Source organism: Hirundo rustica, chromosome 2 (genome assembly GCF_015227805.2).
Source record: "Hirundo rustica isolate bHirRus1 chromosome 2, bHirRus1.pri.v3, whole genome shotgun sequence".
Taxonomy (NCBI): Eukaryota; Metazoa; Chordata; class Aves; order Passeriformes; family Hirundinidae; genus Hirundo; species Hirundo rustica.
In genome coordinates, this window is record NC_053451.1 from 49,319,421 (window position 1) to 49,339,363 (window position 19,943).

General features: G+C 38.7%; 1 protein-coding gene across 4 annotated transcripts in view; it reads left to right on the plus strand.

Annotated features, from left to right (window-relative positions):
- The window catches only part of FRY (FRY microtubule binding protein), a 183,187-nt gene that overhangs the window by 126,642 nt on the left and 36,602 nt on the right, over positions 1–19,943 (plus strand). For all 4 annotated transcript variants that reach the window (XM_058419511.1, XM_058419512.1, XM_040056716.1 and 1 more), the window contains 10 exons: positions 3,100–3,250; positions 3,814–3,917; positions 7,031–7,216; positions 9,169–9,367; positions 9,962–10,083; positions 10,934–11,121; positions 12,061–12,155; positions 13,851–14,452; positions 16,027–16,124; positions 16,217–16,387. In XM_058419511.1, coding sequence (XP_058275494.1) covers positions 3,100–3,250; positions 3,814–3,917; positions 7,031–7,216; positions 9,169–9,367; positions 9,962–10,083; positions 10,934–11,121; positions 12,061–12,155; positions 13,851–14,452; positions 16,027–16,124; positions 16,217–16,387 — 1,916 coding nt within the window. The remainder of the gene's footprint in view (positions 1–3,099; positions 3,251–3,813; positions 3,918–7,030; positions 7,217–9,168; positions 9,368–9,961; positions 10,084–10,933; positions 11,122–12,060; positions 12,156–13,850; positions 14,453–16,026; positions 16,125–16,216; positions 16,388–19,943) is intronic.

A 19,943-nucleotide genomic window follows, 5' to 3' on the forward strand; every position in this document is an offset into this window, starting at 1 on the left:
GTAATGTAGCATCGCCACACAGGGAGCATCCTTATTTTACCTTGATTTTACCTCGTTTCATTAATTTACTTTGTTTAATCTGGATTCAGTCAAACCCATTTGAAGGCCAGAGAACTTCACAGAAAGCAGCAGCAGAGAATCCTCCAGAGAGTAACACATTGGGCTTTTCATACATGGCGAGGCAAAAGACTTGTAAGAGCGTTAGAGCAAGTACTTTGAGTTGTGCCATTTGGCAGTATATCGCTCCAGATAAGTGCTGTTATATGAGCATGAAAAGAGGCTCAGGAGTTTCCAAATATGAGATCTTATCTCCTCATTAGCTTTTATCTGCTCGATGCACTCAGTTTCTGGCTGCACGGTGCAAACGTGTGTTAGAGAGGAGATGGGGCTCCTGAGCATGCTTCTTGATCTTTATGTATTTCTGCCAAATGGGCTGTAAATGGACACTGGAGCTCAGCAGAGGTTCCAAAGAAAGCCAGTTAACTATTGAACAGTAGTGTAAAACTGGGGAGTTGGATGGTTTGACTTCATTTTTGGAGAGAATTCAATTTACAGATTTTGGCTAGGCCCTAACTGAGATGTAAAAAAGGCAAGATCTTATTATTGACTTTCATCACTGGCTTATTAAAGCCAGGTCAAGTGCTATCAGCCATAATGTCTTGGTTTAGAATTACAGACACCATTTTGGAACAATATTTTAACATAAAAAGTAAAAGATTTTATATATTTTTTTATCCAAGTAATTTTTGGCAATACTCATCTGTAAAATATGCAAAGACTGTAAAATATAATACAATAGTATAATTTAATTACACTAACAACTATTATTCATAATTATGAACCACAGTATTGACAAAATATTGTGTATGTACAAACTCCTGTGTTTAAAAACGTAACAAAGTGTGCAACATCTTAAACTCAGTAGGGTTTAGTATACTTGTCTTGGATTTTTTTATGGCTTTCTGGTGATGCAGCACTTAAAATTCTTCACCAGTTGTTAATTAAAGTGTTGGTTCTAGTCTGATCTGTATGAACTATCTTTCAAGACAGAACGGTGTTTATGTTACCAGAACACCCTTCATAAATATCTGGTTTTGACAAGAGCTTAGAGTGATAAAAGGTTAAAAAATACTGAAATTTTCTTTGCTCTTTTGGAATGTCTCATCCAGCCAGTGCTCAAATGTTTTTTCCTGCAAGCTTTGTAGTACCGTGAATATTTATGCAAAGTGTGCTTCTCACAGGGGTTCCTTTAGCAAATATATAAATGAAGGAAAATGTGTTTTACTTAGCTACTGACATTTATATAGAATTCTAATAAGAGAAAGGAATTTTTATACCTCTTGTCATTCTACAAGAAACATAATGCAACTTCCATTAAGAAAGCACAGCTTACTCCCTCAGACAGGCAGCCCAGGCTGCAAAGGGTTTGGTGGTATGGCTTCTCCCCTCTTTCCAGCCTGCTTTAACTTTGCTGAGGATGTAAATGGGGGGCACAACTCTGCAGCACACAAACTCTTCTGCACAGGCAAGGATTATATGTTTACCTTCAAGGCGCTGCTTTTCCTTTTTTTCTCAGTCTGCACATAAACCTGTGAAAACAGAAGTGAGGATCTAGGTCTTGGTGTGAACTTCATGAAGCACTTTTCTGTGAAACATTTATATTGGTAGAAATAAGTAGTTCCTGTGCATTGCTTTTTCTGTGAAAAGCACCTGGCAGACATTATCTGGTTAATTCTTAGAAGAAGAATATGTGAAAGTGCCATACTTTGCTACATTATTAAGTAATTTTATTCTTCTTTATCTGTACCTAATCAATCATCCTCCAGTGAATCTAAGTAGAGGTCTAAATCATAAAGATATAAAGAGTTCCTTAAAAGCCCAGCACTTAAGAATGGGAGTTATAAAGTTGGCATTTTAGAAATAATTGGAGAAGCAGCTACTGCATTGAAAGCCACCTGAAGATCTGGAACTCTGAAGATGTTTTTCTAAAACTAAGAAGTGATGTGCATTCGAAAAATCCAGCTCTGATACTTTTGTAGGCATCAAAACAGTTTTGTTTCCCGTGGGAAAGCTGACAAGCATCAGATACATGCTGTTTAAAAAAAAAAAAAAAAAAAAAAGAAAAATACTGAGAGTTTCAAGCTTACCTAAAATACAAAAGCGTAACAAAACCAAAACAAAACAAAACAAACAAGCAAACAAACAAATGAAAACACAAAAAGAAGGAACAGAACAAAAAATAGCACTCATTTAAAATTCACCAAGGGCGATGTTTGAATGTATATCAAAATCAGACCTAGAAAGGATAACTTTCCACAGCAGTGTGCCACAGACTGCCAGACCTCAGAAATAAAAACTGAACAGTGAGAAAAACGAGAGGAATTAGAGGGAACAAAATACAGGAGAGATGAATAAAACTGTGCAGCTGAGAAGACAGAAAGTGGTGGAAAATAACTTACTTGACCTACATCATTGCGGATAAACAGGTGGAAGAAAAAACCCTAACACTCATTAACAGACAGCAGCTGTCACACTAAAGCAAAATTAAATACATCTTTGAGAAATTCAAGGTACAATTCATCCCTGTTGAAAGAAAATTACCCTGAAGATGTTTTTTGCATTCGTTATGCCTCCTTGCTAATTCAGGACATTTAACTTCTGCCTTTGTAGCATCACTCAGCAGGGCACTGGTGAGGAGCTGCAGGAATGTGTCACTGGTACTCAGCTCCTTGCAGCAGATGGCTTCTGACAGCAGCTTTGTTGGCTGAACTTTTCCCTCGTTTTTGAAGAGAAAGTCTGTTGCTTGGTGCTTTGTGATCTGGATCCAAAGCTACTAAGTGACAGCAGGGATTCAGCTGCCGCTCCTACCATTCAGTGCTGTCTCCCTGGAATCTCTTTAATTTCCAGCAGCATGAAAGAGGGATTAAAAATGCATCACTTGTTATTGAACACAGGAATTTGCAGACCTCCATGGCATCTTATCACATTGTTCCAAACAGCTGAACTCATGTGTTAGCGTAAAATCTATTTCAGTATTTCGCAAAAATAGGTAACCAGACTTGAGTTTTATGCGCTCTTTTTGAATGCTTTTCCGTGCAGATGACCCTGTTTCTCCATATACAAGCTGGTTATTGAATATTGTTGAAACCAAACAGCCGCATCCCCTGCCCATGCCTTACAATGGAGGATGCTGGGCACCACTTGTGGACTATCTCCCAGAAACCATCACACCCCGAGGACCCCTTCATAGGTGAGCAGTTTCTCATTCTGACATTTCAGACAGTGAGATGCTTCCTCTTAGTAGCTGACAAACACCAATCCAACTGTCCCACCATTCAGAACATCTGAAAATCATGCTGAAAATCAATTTCTGCTGTTTTCCAGTGCAAAAATCAACATGCAGTGAAAGCTCATAATTCTATCAGATTTCTACCAGAAAGCCTATTTACAATGTAGGACATCATTGATAAGAATAAGACTGATGAAACAACTGAAACAGAAAAGCAAATTTTCTTTTTCCCAGGCCTCCATGTTTGTTATTCATAGCACTTTGATCTTTTATTCTGACTAGGCCATGCATATTTTGAAATTTCCTTTTCACATAATTTGTATTGACAGTAATAGGGTTTTTTTCAGTAATGGGTACTTGTTTGCTTGATACTGTAACTAAATTGCCTCAGCATTAATTGTATTGAGGAGAAATGCTACAAATCTGAAAAATTACAGACTCTGTATTTCTTCAGAAATAGGCGTCCTCTTTGTACTTTGCCTTTTCCAAGAGGTTTGAAACTGATGCTGTGGTTGAACTTCCAGGTGCAATATTGCTGTTATCTTCATGACTGAGATGGTAGTGGATCACAGTGTGAGAGAAGATTGGGCTCTTCACCTCCCTTTACTGCTACACGCTCTCTTCTTAGGTAAGACCAACAGAACAAGAATGTACAATAAATGTACTCCCTCCTTTTACTTCAGTTTTGCTGAAGCTATAGAACTGTGTTTCTTACATGTTTTGTGATTTCCTCCCTCCACCCTAAGATAAAAAGCCCAAGGCAGTTGCAGTCTGTAAATTAGCCTCAAAACTTTGAAGTTTTTGAATATTTTGGCCAATTTCACTCAAATTTGAGAGGTGTGTAGAAATTTGAAGATGCATGACTTCCTAAAATATCTCTATAAAAATGTGTGGCATGGCCCCTGCAAGAAGAGGAGGTGAAACTCGTGCCTTTGTCCAGCTTGGTTAGTGATGACAGACTACACATACCTTAGACGTGGACTACACACACACCTGTGCTGTCTCTTGTCTTTGCAAAAATAGTCTGTAAGGGAGCCAGGATAGCTGTACTGCAGAGGTGGTGGAGGCAGGACACAGATCACTGGAAAGCAAAGCTTCATTAATTTCACTGCTGATGGAATACTTTATCATCAGTGTGTTCCCTTATGTACCTGAGCACTGAGGCACTGCTTTTCCCCCACTGCTGTCTGTTCCTGACTGTGGCACAGCTCATCTGGAGGCTTTTTCCTTCTTTGTCCTGCCATTCAACATTACGAAAAGTGAGCGGCCTGATTTTTTTAGCACACAAGGGTATTTAGCATTCTAAAGCATTATGTTCCCCAGCTTCCATGATTGATAAATAGTGTTGACAAATAAACACAGACAGTTGTGAAATAAATTCATCGTAGCTGAGATCACAGTTCACTTCTCATTCAGTCACCAGAGTTAGCGCTAAGTATTCACGGTCAGTCGGGGAAGAATCTGCTGGTCAGCAGGCAAAAAGAGATTAAATTGAGATGTTACAGCACAGTAAAATTAAGTATATGTTGAAGAAGACACTTGTTCTTCTTTACTGCTACTCTGTTATCAACTGTTCTGCTTAAATTTTTTTGATGCAATAGGGTTTTCTATATCAGTGCATTGATTTCACAAACTTCTAATGAAACGCAGGACTAACAAACCACGACTGTGTTGGATGGCACTTCCAGTGTCGGTTTCAATATGGTATTTCACTATATATTCACTTAAAACTTATTTTGTGGCTGCCCATAATAACTTTCTCATTTTTTTGTCTATTTCTGTGAACTCTCTTAAGTGTAATGGAGAGCTGAAAGAGACCTGAGCAATTTTATGGCTCAAATCATTAACCATTAACTGATCAAACAACATCTTTACTATGATTTATAATAAGTATGAGAAAACTGGTGCTTACACTTATAATTTTCACAAGAATAAATGAAGAACTTAAGAAGGAGTTGTACAGAGCAGTGTGACCACTTCAGTTAAAACAGCTTTAAGGAGCCATGAGGGAGCCATCCAAATAAACATACGCAGAAACAGAGTTATGATGCTAGTAATCCCTTAGAAAAATATCTTCAGTTATTTGTTTGTGCAATAAGGTTTCAATTAAGTATTGCTGTCCTGTTGGAATGTGAGCAGGCAGATGCATCTGACTGAAAAGCAGAATAGAAACTAGTATGTTGGCTAGCTGGAGAGCTGGTATCATTTCCTTTATTGGAAGGAGAAAATATTAAAATGAAAGAATTTTGCAATGTCTGTGTGTTTAATAGGCTATTGGATGGTTTGTAGTACTGTTGGTGAAGCAGGCAGGCAGACTGCTGGTTTGAACTTGCCTATCTCTGGTGCATGAAAATCACTGCTGTTTAAAATCTCTTTTGCAACCAGCGTGAAATGAGTTGAACAGCTAGATTCCTTTCCCATGGAAGTGTGTCCGTGTCACAGAAGCTTACCCTCCTTGGCGCTATTACAGGTTAAAGGAGAGACCAGCACTGGACAAGCACAAAGACTGAACTGTGTTCACTTCCTAGTTAGCAGACCTGTGCCAATACTTCCATACAACCCTGGGGTTTAATAGGATTTCAGCTACAACTGTTGCCAATATATAATTTATTTCCAACTAAAAGACCTTTTTATATCCTTTCAGATGTATGTTAAAACAATGTAGGATAGGTTCATTATCTCCTGGCCGGTGGAAATAGATGGAGAAAGGCGAACAGGAGCAGAAACCTTAAGAAGCTGAAATAGAGGCAGGCAGGATGGCCACAGTTCTTTTGGAGGAGGCTGTTGGGAGATAAGACCAAGTGGTCACAGGACCTCCAAAGGATTGCCCTTAGGAGCCAAAGGCACCATGTTCAGACTATAGCAGTATGAGCAGCTTCATTATTGCAGGCCAAACAAGAACCAGCATGACTAGAGTGTATTAGAAAACACCTGACTTGAAAGATCTGGTGGCTGTTGCCACAAAGAGTAACGAAGTAGCTGCTTTTTTGAAGAGGAATATATCCTGAGAAAAGAGGAGTTGAAAAAAGTTAAATTTTTCACCATTTAAACTACTCTTAAACAGAAGAAAGTATGTTTAAATACTGCAAAGTATTGAAAGAGAATCAAAATGAGAATACTAAAACAGAGTGCAGAAATATCTGTTTCCTTCGTATTTGTAATTGGTGAACTATTCCGGCTGTTTTAAAATCTTACAGACAGCAGTAGTCTAAACCAAACCAGAGCCTTTTCATGCTAGACCTTCAGTTTGAGCTCTGTATCCTGAGTTAGGATTTCTTCTGCTGCTCACTGGTAGTTGAAGTTCTTTTTCAAGGGATTTGTCTGTCAGTTCCCTTTTTTTTTAATAAATCAGTACCTGCCTCTTACAGTTTGCACTCATTCTAAACCTGATGTCTGTGCTAGAAAGCCAGGTGCTGTGGTAAGCAATGTAATTACAGCCACCATTAGGAATACCTCATCTTTAAAGGTTTTCCAGACCTGTCAAATTAACTGCAGTGAGACAGAATGCATTCAGCTGTATTGCCACTCATTCTTTGTCCCTCCTGTGTGGGACCTCAGTCTCTAAACTAAATATACACATACATTTAAGTAACAGCACTGGTAACTATGTCTGGAAATACTACATCTTTTGTTTATTTGCCCTGTTGTCATGAACTACCTTGGAATTTTCGCTATCTCTGGAATGTGAACTTGCTTATTATTACTTCATATTCAGAGATTGCTGCAACCTTTTCTTTTTAGGTCTTGACCATTACCGCCCAGAGGTCTTTGAGCACAGTAAAAAGTTACTGCTTCACCTTTTGATTGCATTGTCTTGCAACAACAACTATCAAGCCATTGCATCTGTGCTTCTTCAGACCAGAGAGGTGAATGAGACCAAGACTCTGACAGTACAACCAGCGTACTTACCTGAATATCTTTACACAGGTAATGAAGCAAAAGAAGAACACTGTATGATACTGTCAGGTTTTGATAAAAGTAATGAAGTGGCAAATGTGAACAGTTCCCGTTAATATTAATTCCACGTGAACTACCCTAGGGATGCATGCAATTTATTATTAGGCAACTTTTCATGATAGTGAGAAAGTTATCTAACGTAAGGCAATTTTTTTAATGTAGTATTTTAAAATTAATGGGGCTAATAACTTCCTGATTCTCCCTTCAGGGATCCAGAGCTAGCTTAAATGAGGGCAATCATTCCTCAACCTTAAAAGAAATTAATAAATAATTCTGACACAGAAAGAGCAGCAAGAATGTGCAGCTCAGATTTTCCATTATTAAATTGAGTTTCGCATGATACACACCCTTCTTTATATCACTGATACATTGCATTTCTGTCCTGAAATCTGTTTCTGCATTAGGAGTCTTAATTCAGACCTCTGCTGAGGTCAGTGTTTTATTGCTTTTAGCAATTTATCTGTTTTTAAGGAGTTGGTTGGAACTAATTTTCAGAAAGCTGATAGTTAGATTTACTGTTGTCATATAATATTACTAAAAGCAAGTGTACTGTTCAGTTTTGAAGGAATCACAGAACCAATACAGTGTTGTGGACATAGGATTAGTTGTCGGGAAGGGAGTGAGGAACTTTACCCTACAGTAAAAAAGTAAAAGTAAAGATTCTCAGATCAGTGGCGTTTCCATGGTACTTTAGGAAGTAATAAGTAATTTGGCTTTATAAAAAATATTACTTGATAATTTATTATTATTTTTTCTGAGACACAACAAAATTATTTTAAAGTAATGAGCAGAAGGGATAGGTGATTTAGATTGATGAATTATTTTGGCCAAAAAAATTTCATTCTGAATAACTTCCGTGAAAAATTATCTCACATGAATTTCCTGTATTGGGTTGGGTGGATTTCTTTCCCAGTGCACATCTATGAATTATTAAATACAGAATAAAATTCTTACATTAAAATTATACTGCTTCTTTTCTGCCAAAATGAAAACCTGTTTTCATTCTTGCATCTAAAAAACGTAATTGGTGGCTTGAGTCTGGCCCTCTGGAGTTCAAGAAGTTATCAAGACTTGATATTTTGGACTGGTTTTTGAGAAGCTGATATAAGGAGTGTGAGTGTGAGTAGCTATAGCAAAGAGTCTTAACTGAATATGCTTCCACTCAGGTTTGTTCCACATAATGTCAGGCAGCTAAATTAAGAGTCTTCTGATTTACAGTGGATTTTGTCCTACTCCCATTTTTCTCACAGGGACATTTTTTTCTGTTGTAGATACAGCCTAAACATGACGAGAAGTCTAACCTTGAGAAAACAGGTCTCGGTTTCTAATCTTAGCTCTGAAACTGTGGCAAGCTTTTGATTTAGCAGAACTCTTTCTCAAGTGTTTCATCCTAATGCTGAAATGTTTTCTATGACTAGTCTTGTGGGTACAGTTGCTAAAGGTGTTGAACAGAAGCCTTAAATATTTGTGTCTTGATTTCCATTACATTTGTAAAATTAGGACAGGATAATGGTTCTAAAAATTCCATCGTGCAGGTTTTTTTCCATATCAGACTAGCCCAGAAAAGTGAACTTTGCATGCACTTTGCCAACTTCTAAATTCACATTTAAAAAGTCCTGCTTCTGAGTGTAGAATGCCTTAGAATATTTGTTTTTCAAGTACTGCTGTCCTTGTGCAGTAAAAAAAGAAATCTTGACTTGGATAGTTTTCATTTTATTCTGGATCCTACGCATTTCGAAACAAAGTACCATTTTCACTCCCATCAGTATTGGAGGGTTGCTGTGTTCTGCACGTTTTCCCCATGTTTCCCAGTGGAAGATTTCTGCTGCTGACTCTGAAAAGAGCTGCTTGGCAGACACTTATATCTGCAAAGCTGGCCCAACAGTGCATTCCATCTTTATCTCCTCACTTTTGGCTGGCAGGTGGCTTTGACTTTCTGCGGGAATACCAGTCATCTCCAGTGCCAGACTCCGGCTTGAGCTCCAGCTCCACCTCCTCCAGTATCAGTCTGGGAGGCAGCAGTGGAAATCTCCCACAGATTACTCAAGAAGTTGAGGACATGGACACTGCTGCTGAATCAGATGAGAAAGCAAACAAATTAATTGAGTTTCTGACAACCAGGTAATGCAGATAAACAGAAGATGTGTTTGTACTCAAAATGCATACTTTCATGAAGCAACTTAAAGGAAAATGACCAAGCTTTAATAGTAATTACAGACCCCATTCCTCTTTTATTGACACTTACAATAGTGGTTAGATACTTCAAAGCATTACAGTGTCAGAAAAAAAAAAAAAACAAACAAAAAAACCTTGCCTGACAGAAACGAAATGTTTAATTGATTTTATGTTCAGAAATTGACTTATAGAAGAAGCCAGTTTCATTATTCTAAAATAACATGTAAAGTGTACAGCGCATAGTGAAGGGTCATAGTGAAACTAGTATTAAGTACCAGCTACAGCCAGCAGACTCTAGGCATGATGTTAAATTGAAAAACAGGGATTTGTTTATGCTGCTCTCTATAAGCATAGCTTATATTTTAAAACACAGCATAGGAATGTTTATTTGCGTTTCTTTAAAATTCTGTTTGGCAGCCTGTTTTGCAGGTCATGGCCCTGTAAATATCTAAGTACCTGTACAGATTATGTACTTTAACTGATTACATTTATTTCAGATAACTCAAGGAAATTTTGTGCTTTGTTATGTATTTCCTTAAGGGCGTTTGGTCCACTTTGGTGCCATGAAGATATCACTCCCAAGAATCAGAACACCAAGAGTGCTGAACAGCTCACTAATTTTCTGCGCCATGTTGTATCTGTATTTAAAGATTCCAAGTCAGGTAGTAAATATTTTCTTTTCATAACTAAAAAAATAATCCCTCATGGTCACACTTAATGTTTATCCTCTGATTTAATAGATCTGTTTATGTGTAAAAACAGTAAATACGTCTTAATAAGGATGTATGACATATGAAAGAATTGCTTTATAACACACATGTTAGATTAAACTGTGGCTAAATGTTGAATTGAATATTTCTTCAAAGCTGTTGATAGAAAGCCTGTTGATTGATTCTGCCAGATAAAATCTCCCGGTGTCCTGTTAGTAAAATACATCACAGCTACTAAGTAAATATACTTTGTTAAATTTCTCCTGGCAATAAAAGTTTGGTTTTCATTTATTATGGTTTTTAGAACATAGGGAATGTGCTGATTGCATTTTGAAAACCGGCACAGTCACTAATTAAATAATTTACAGGATCAAAGCAGAATGCAGCATCAGTATTTACATTAAAGATCTTATCCAAAGCCTTCTGAAGCTACTAGAAAGACTCCTAATTCAATTTGGCTTCAGGTTTCATAGTTTTCAGAAGTTACTGTTGCTGCCAGCAAGAATAGTGGATGGCTTGAAAGTTTATCCAGGAGTTTAAAAAAAAAAAAAAAAAATCAGATTATCCATTTCAGACTCAGAATTTTGTTTTGCAGTTAATTCAGTTAATTTTCTTGCATTCTGTGCAAAATAAATGCAAAATTCTCCAAAGCGCAAGCGTTTCTGCACCTCCATTTCTCAGTGTTTGCAGCATGCGCTAATGAACATATCTGCCTCACAAGTAGGTTCAGCCTGTTTATGACCCACAGTAAAGCCTGTAATAAAAAAGGAGGAAAAAATTGACATACTGTTCTTTTGCTTAGGTTTTCATTTGGAGCAGCATCTGAGTGAAGTTGCTTTACAAACAGCTCTTTCAAGCTCTTCCAGACATTATGCTGGTCGCTCTTTCCAGATATTCAGGGCCCTAAAGCAGCCCCTTTCTGCACACGCCTTGTCTGACCTCCTGTCAAGATTGGTGGAAGTTATTGGAGAGCATGGAGATGAGATTCAGGTATGCATGTGTAAATAATGCTTCTTAGAACTGTTGATTCGATGCATACTTAATTTAAAATTACGATTTCAACAAGGTGTTCTGGTCTCTTGTGATGAAGAGTAGAACGTGGCCTTAGAAAAGGCTACTTCTGAGTTTCCTGGATTCATATGTACCTTATCTAAGCCTTCTTCAGACTGTTACAGTTTTACACAGCACTAAAGAGAACAACTAGAAAACTTTAGTAATTGTCACTCAAAATCTTTGTGGTGACCATTTTTCCCTTTTCCACTTTATTAATTTGGGTTTAAGGAATCCATCATCTGTCTGGTGATGTAATCTCAGAACATGAAGCAGACACCACCTCACTCCTCAAATGTTAACATGTTTAGGAGTAAAGGAATCTGTACCATCCATAATAATACAAAGCTTACACTGACTTAATTTGATACAGACCTTTCACAGCACTATGATGTTCACTCTGTTTAGCTAAACAGACTGAAATCTTTACAATTTACAATCACAGAGTATTTATTGCAAGATTCAAGACTTAATAAAGATAAATCCTGGCTCTCAGTAAGAAATAGACTGACATCACCTCCATATTTTACTTAGGTAATGAAACTGCCACCAGATGACATTAATACTCTGTCACAACTGCTTGGGTAGAATTAAAATCAGTGACCTGCAAGTCAGAGCTTCAGTGTGTCATTACCAATCCCTTGATGAGATATGTGCCCTTCTTGCATACCTTCATAGATCATTCAGAGGCAGAAAATAAAACACACTTTTAGTGACATTTTAATGTTCAGGGCAGTGGCTTTGACGTGAATGTTGGGGTTTTTTTCAGGACAAATTATAGGTTTTCAGTAGGTGCTTGTTCCTTTTATGAACTGAAGACTTTTAAATGTTACTTTTTTGAATGTCTTTGTTGAAACGCTTAACCTCCTGCACTGATAGGGGTACGTAATGGAGGCACTACTTACTTTGGAAGCTGCAGTGGATAATCTCTCTGACTGTTTGAAGAACAGCGATCTTTTGACGGTGTTATCACGGTAAGAATCTATCCTCCTAACTGTATTTTTTTCAGGGCTTCATGATACTAAGTGTGCAGTTCTGCAGTCGAATAGCAAAAAATGATTTTGATACGACTGAGCTCATTTGTAACCTTCCGAGAACCAGACTATGAGCACATTTCAGCCAAATTTTGCCATAGTTGAAGTAATGTTGATAGAACTAATAAAACTTTACAGTGTGTTGTAAATTTTACGTTGCTGCCATTTTGCTATAACCTACGTTAATATCCTTTAAAAATACTGTATTTTTGCACCTTTGTGTCATAAACCTGAAAATGTATCTGGGAAGGAACGTGAGTTTTATAGTACTGGTTTCATACAGTGTATCATTCTCAGGTGAAGTATTCCCCAGGAATAAATGATCATGGTTTGTTCTCAATAAAACTAAGGGAGAGTTTTGTCCCATGATTTTGCTTGATGTGTTGACCATCTTTATGAAACCCTTGGCCTGAAAGCAGACCTCTGTGCATGGAAGGAAGTCACAGGCTCCCTCTGTAATATGGCTGTTGAGTAGTACTGACGAGGTTGAATGTCTATCTGACTCCCAGTAGTAACAGCAGAATAGGTAACTGTTTTTTTTAAATATTGTTGAAAAGTTACCGTGCTTTACCTGCAGCACAAAAATACCAGGGCTGTCATTTCTGAAGCTAGCAGGCAGGGTGCTGTGCCATGGCAGAACCCAAGGAGTGGCTTGGGACAGAGTAGAACAGGGTAAATATACTTCTACTTCCTGACTAAGATCTGTTTATCTTTCTTTAGTGCACATTTCAAAGAGCAAGATGGTACAAAGAGTAGGAAACACTCCAGAAAGCAGTGGGATGCAATATACTTAACCCTGACACTTGCTTCTAGGATAAGATTTTCTTCAAGTACTATAGACAGTAGAGGCTCATAGTGTATGAGGTACGAATGGGATCAGAGTCAGGAAGTAGCTATTTTCCAGAACAAGCTTCCCTTGCATGTATCGACACAGCATGTTCCTCTGTGCAGATAATTGATAGGTATTGTCTGGATCATCGCATGGTAGTCCATGAGGAGGCATTAGTCATTGAAATTGAAGCACCTAGGCTTTCTGTAAACCATCTTGAAGAGATGTTAGGATACAGGCAGGATAGGATGCAATGGCAAAAAATTTTCGTAAGGTCCTGTATTGGCAAGAGCCTGGGCAACCAACCACATGACAGTTTTCTTGAGGATAAAGGGGTGTATTTGTGGTTCTACTTAAGATATGCTGATTTTTCTGCCCACAGTTCTCACATTACGCAGTAAACAATTGTGCATTTGCGTGCCAACTGTCCCTAGTTCAGGGCTTGCTCCATTGATGAGGACACTTTAAAGACTGAAGTTGTTTTCAGTTCTGCCCCGTCCCATTGGGAATTGCCATTAGTCACTTCACAGCTGTGTGTTTCTTATCCCCATGTCATTCTCGCCTGTGTAGACTGTAGGCTATCCTGCTCTGGTGTGGTGCAATGCCATGTGAATCTCTGTCAGGTCTGTGGGCCTCAGTCTTTCTTCTGGAAAAAGGAAGGTAGGCTGCAATAGATGGTTTGGTGTTCTGGTTCTCCCATTTAAATATTTATTTACAGTCTGATAAATACTTAGCTTGCATCTATGTGTACCCTTTCCAGCTGTGCATTCACACAATGTAATGGATGTTACAAATCTTGGTTTCAGTTCATCTTCACCAGATTTAACATCAAACACCAAACTGACCGCAAACCGGAAGAGCACGGGACAGCTGAATATGAATCCTGCAAGTGGCAACACTGCCACTGCTGAGCGAAGCAGACACCAGAGGAGCTTCTCTGTACCCAAAAAGTTTGGAGAGATGGATAAGTCCTCAGACCCACCACGCAGTGCCACTCTAGACAGAATTCAAGCATGCACACAGCAAGGCCTGTCCTCTAAAACAAGAAGTTCATCCTCTCTGAAGGACAGTCTCACCGATCCATCCCATATTAACAATCCAACCAACCTGCTGGCCACCATCTTCTGGGTTGCTGTGGCTTTGATGGAATCAGATTTTGAGTTTGAGTACCTAATGGCACTGCGGTTGCTGAATAAACTTCTGGCTCATTTGCCATTAGATAAAGCTGAAAACCGGGAGAAGTTAGAGAAACTGCAAGGGCAGCTGAAATGGGCAGACTTCTCAGGACTTCAGCAACTACTCCTGAAAGGGTTCACTTCCCTTACTACCACTGACCTCACACTCCAGCTCTTTAGTTTGCTGACACCAGTGTCTCGAATATCCATGGTGGATTCCTCTCAAGCTATAGGTAAAACCATTATGCTTTCCTCTCTTTCCATTTCTGTTGCATTGACATTTGATGACAGACCTCATTCAGCTATCTGAACAAAACCAAAAAAATTTTCTTTCTCTTTGAATATAGCATAATGCACTTTTGCTTTGAGCCGGGTGAGCTTTTTTTGAAATTTCATAGAAATAATGACCTGTTTCTAGGAATTAAATCCATTGGACAATAAGGTTTTGTAGGAGAGAAAGCATGTATTATTTAGCATTTCATTTCTAGCACTATATCTGCATATAAAGCTTCTGATTGGTAACAAAGTAAACTTGTAAGGAAATACTTTCAAAACTACTATCTACTTTTTTCTGTTCAATTGTTTTCAGACTATGTCAAACTGCTTGATTTTAAATTAGTATTTTGTGGTATTTTCTCTAAAAATATAGATATCAAAAACTATTGTACACTCTAGATAAACTACAATAGCACAATAGTGAGTGAGGAGAGAGGCCTGGATTATAAGGAAGTAAGATAGCATTTTGAAATTCCCCATTATTTAGTTGAGGTTGTGGTCACTTCTTAATTATATTTCCTGAAGAGAGTTTCTGCATTGTTCTAGATTTTTACTCTTCTCTTTTGGTCAGAAATACGGATACTAAGACAAATGTCCAGGCTTTACAACTAAGTCATAACAAGCCTAGACACAGAGTAAAGGGATGAATGCCATGAACAGCCTGCCCATCTTTAAGCACCTGTGTGGTGCCTGTGTTCCAGGCTTTGGTTGGGCAGTTCACAAATTGAATTGCTGTGACAGCACCATCTGGAGGTATCTTTCCTTTTCCCTGCATGCAGAGGAAGAGTGGGGAAACCATGATCCTAATTTCAGCAACTTGTTTAATTGTGTAGAATGAGAGGGAATGAATGGTTAGAAAATTATTTTCATAGAACAAATTCTTTCTTTTCAAAAAGAAGTTTGTGTCCAGATACAATTAGTTAAGTTCTGAGCTCCCACCTGAACTAGAGCAGCTTTTGGTATTGCTCTCTGTTACAACTGCTGAAGGTAATTCATCAACTACCTTGAGCTATGAGTTGGTGCAGAAGAGCTGAATCCCAGTTCCAGAAAGCACTTAATCTAATGACAGCACCTGGAACTTGGTGCATTATTATTACCTTGAATACTATAAAACAATGGAAGCTGTGCCTGGCAGCTGACCAGAACAGTTGTTTATTAATCAATACTCATGAATTTCTTTTTGTGTTTTAGCAGCTGTAGTGAAAATGCCACTGGTTAAGACTGTCAATAAACCAGTTAAGTGGAAAAGATAAAAATGATCTCGTTACGGGAATCTGCAGTAGTGTTTGCAGAAATAGGCTCATGCTTTACAAGAGTATTGTTGCCTAAATGACGTAACTGGATTTTCAAATTAAGGCCCCTTTAAGACAGATGTGGTATGGCCAGTGGTGTGACCAACTTGACAGTATCTGTGTGAGTTTGTGGCTAATGTAATATGGAAACCGTGACCTCCCATGAAATACCAATTTAAAGATTGCTGTGGCTCTTGCTGAACAGAATATATGTTTTGTTCTATATTTTCTTGTTCTAGGATTTCCTCTGAATGTTTTGTGTCTCCTGCCCCATTTAATTCAGCATTTTGACAGCCCAAACCAGTTTTGTAAAGATATAGCCGAAAGGATTGCTCAGGTATCAAAATCATTTGCTGTTTTGTACATCTTCAAACCCTGCAAATGCAGTTGCCTTGTTCTTGATATGTCTTGATGTTTATATTTAATTAGGTTTGTTTGGAGGAGAAGAATCCCAAGCTATCAAATCTTGCACATGTCATGACCCTTTATAAAACACACAGTTATACAAGGGACTGTGCTACCTGGGTGAATGTGGTTTGCCGTTACCTGCATGAAGCATTTGCCGATATTACTCTAAGCATGGTTACATATTTGGCTGAGGTAAGTTTTCAAAAACTTTTTACTGTCCTAACTCTTCCATTGCCCAACAGCCCAAAGAGATGAAGTGTGCCAGCAAATTACTGGGAGCTCTGCATCTCTTATTTATAATTAAAAATTAAATGCAGAAACTAGCAGAAAAAAAGCAGAACTACTTTTAAAAATCAATATTGAACACTAAAACAAAAGCTGATACATCTTAAAGCAGATTCCTTCATCAGCCAGTTGGATTTTCCGCTATGAAAGTGGGAGGAAACTGGATATTTATTTAGATCCCATTGATGAAAATCAGAAGACTGACTCCACAGTGGGTTTTCCAGCATATTAAGATACCTCTGCTGTATAAGGATCTGGTTCTTGATACAAACTTGCATGCATTCTTCTGATACGGAATGGTATCATCTTGCTGCAAAGGTTTTCCCGTGCTCATTGTTTACTCTGAACATTTTTCACGTGTGGAGCATAGTGCTGATGCAGTGTTGTTACTGTAGGTCCAAGGTTCAGTTCTGCTCTTTAGCATAAGGCTGCTTGGTACTCTGCCTCCACCCCCCCACCCCATTTTTAGATCATTTTCAGGATTACATTTTCTTAGAGAGTTCTCAGATTTATCCCTTCCCTGCTGAGTTGCTTTCAGTCTCCCCTCTCATCCAGGGGAGAAGACAGTTCTGTAGTCACAGAATCACAGAATCATTTTTAGGCTGGAAAAGACCTTTGAGATCATCAAGTCCAACCCCAAGTCTAACACTGCCAAGTCCGCCGCTAAACCATTTCTTTCACTGCCACATTTAGCATCTTTTAAATATCTCCAGGGATGGTGAGTCCACCCTTTTCCCGGGCAGCCTGTTCCAATGCTGGCAACTGTTTTCGTGAAGCAGTTTTTCCAACCAAGTCAATCTAAACCTTCCCTGGCCTGACTTGAAACTGTTTCCTCTTTTACTATCAACTGGTACTCTGGATAAGAGGTTGACACCCTCCCCTCTGCATAAATTTACTGGCATCTGACAAAGGATCTATAAAAAACCCTCAGGCATCTCTGATATTCACAAATTTTCAAGAGCCTGAAAAGGCAAGTGCTGCTCCCACACTCACTTAAAGCTTCAGAGCAAACTCAGCCCTGCTACGTCAGGCTGGAATTCCTCACCTTGCTTGCACATGGAGGCTCTAAGTAAATAATCACGTATGATCTTAAGTGATGGTAAAAGCCGTTGACTCTCCTGTAGGAACCTTAAACAGGGCCTTGAGATTTTCCAGTCTCTTCGTAAATCCAAATACTCTGGAGAACTATTAGCTCTTCAAATGAAGAGCTCTTCATGACATTGAACACTCCAGAGTCAAGTGTCTTCTTCACAATGGAAGCTCGTATTCCTAATAAGCTATTAAAGCTGTAATTGTAATAAAGAAAAGCTATAAAAATGTAAGTGTTCAAATTCTTTCCCCTTTGCTTTCCCAGCTTTAGGAAGGCAGTTGCCCCTCTGTTTTCCCTTCAGTGTTCCCTTCAGTGTTCTCTGTACAGTCACTAGTGCTGCACCACCTCCACAAAGGCAACTGCTCATGATCCTGCTCCCCTTGAAATGGGTTGAGAAGTGCATGTGGAGGCTCTTATCTGCACGGTTCCCCCTTGCTGTCGATTGGCACCACCTACTGTATCAACAGCAAGCCAGGCAGCTTTTTTACTGTAATTAAGACACATTCCTCACATAGCACCACCAGCAGCAGGATGACAGAGTTGTAAGCACTGACTTCCTTTCTCTGTATTTACATTGAGAACAGCTCCGTTGAGTCATGTCTGGAGAATATTTATATGGGCAAAGAATAGCTGCCAGTCTGGTGGCGTAGCAAAAGACAAGAAACCATCTTATTCAGCCTGCTGTGACCTTGAATTCTTTTTTTTTTTCCAACTTTCAGAGTGTTTCCTGTTTTCTTCTTAGTTAATCCCCAGGCCAGGATAAACAATGTGCCCGTCTCCTATAAACCAGCTGTGGGATATACTGTCAATTGGTAATGCCAGATAGGTTAACAGCCCCACTGGGCAACCTGCACTTGAATGTTAAAGCCCTACACAGTCTCAAGCTTTAACAATCCTGGTTCAGTCCTCAGCACTCGGGACAGAGGGAAACTGTGAGACAGGCAGTGCTTAAGAATAACAAAGGATATTGCAACACTGACCCTTCCAAACAGAGGTGCAGCTTCACTGTACCACAAATTAAAAGACACTGTACCACAAATTAAGACTATGAAAACCAATGCTTTCAGTGCATGGTAGAAGTTTCAATTATTGCCATTCAAATAAAATTTTGTATTAATCTATTTGATGGCAGGTCATTGCTTGTCATCAAGGGGTATGATAGCATGAAATAAAACATTTGAGCTCTGTTATTATTTAAATCTTACAGTGACAAGAAGTGCTCCTTACTTAGTTTTACATATGCTCCATTCATGAAAAAATATAATTTCTTCTAGAAAACTATGGGGAGATCTCAATCTACAGATGACGAAAAATCACTATTCAGTAGTGCACTAGAACTCTGAACCTCCACAACCAAAATCAGATCAGCATACAAACATATTACTGAAAGCTTACTTCAGTTTTATGCCAGATTTTTGCAAATTAATTTTTAAAATTTAAACTTTAATCCTGACAGCACGCTTACTCATGAAGTCCAGGGTCATGCTCAAACTTAAGTAGCTCTTGCTATTAATAGAGAGGAAAGGACAAGAATTCCTAGTACATAGTAATATGCTTATGATAGATTTTTCCACCTCCTCCTGTTAGATGGAGGATTGCTTGTGATAAAAACATAAGCATTTATAACCTGTTCAAAACCAAAGAATCGGTAGAAACCAAACCATCTGTACTGCAAGGGGAGGCATGCCCTAGATAAGGCATTGCTCCGAGTAATGGCTTGTCCATCAGACATGGCTTTTAAAATGGCCTCTTTGTTTCCTCAGAACATTTGTTTGACTGCATGGCATTGCCTCAGAGCTGAGTATCTCTTCACCCTCCCCTGCCAGATTGGGAGGGGCAAAGGCAGCTGTCTCCTGTGGCAGCAGCTCAGGCAGCCCTTGAAAGAGAAGACTCTCTTCTCCACTTAGTTCTGGGTTAGTTCTTGCTTCAGAAAGGGGGCGAATGTTGTTAATGCAATGGGGATTCCTGAGCCCAGATAGGACCCCAGTAGTCAACACACAGAACAAGAGAGGAATCGACAATTCTTCAAAACAGGTCATATGTACAACAGTAAAAAAAAAAAAAAAAAATCTGAAAACAGTTGAAATTCTTTTTACAAATACAGTGGAAACTCTTTGTCCTGGAATTCTCTTATCCAAATTATGTGTTACCACAACTCCATCTTGCTGCTATTTTTGTTACTTCTGGCAGCAACAGAATTCATATTGCATGTTACTAACGGCATGTTAAGGTTGATATTCTTTTTTAAACAGAAATACTCTTCCTTATTGCAAATTCGTGGTTTATTTAAGGACACGCTTGGACTACCAGCCACCACATATATTCATCTGAGCAAGTGAAAACTGACACAGTCCACAAATACGTCAGGTTTAA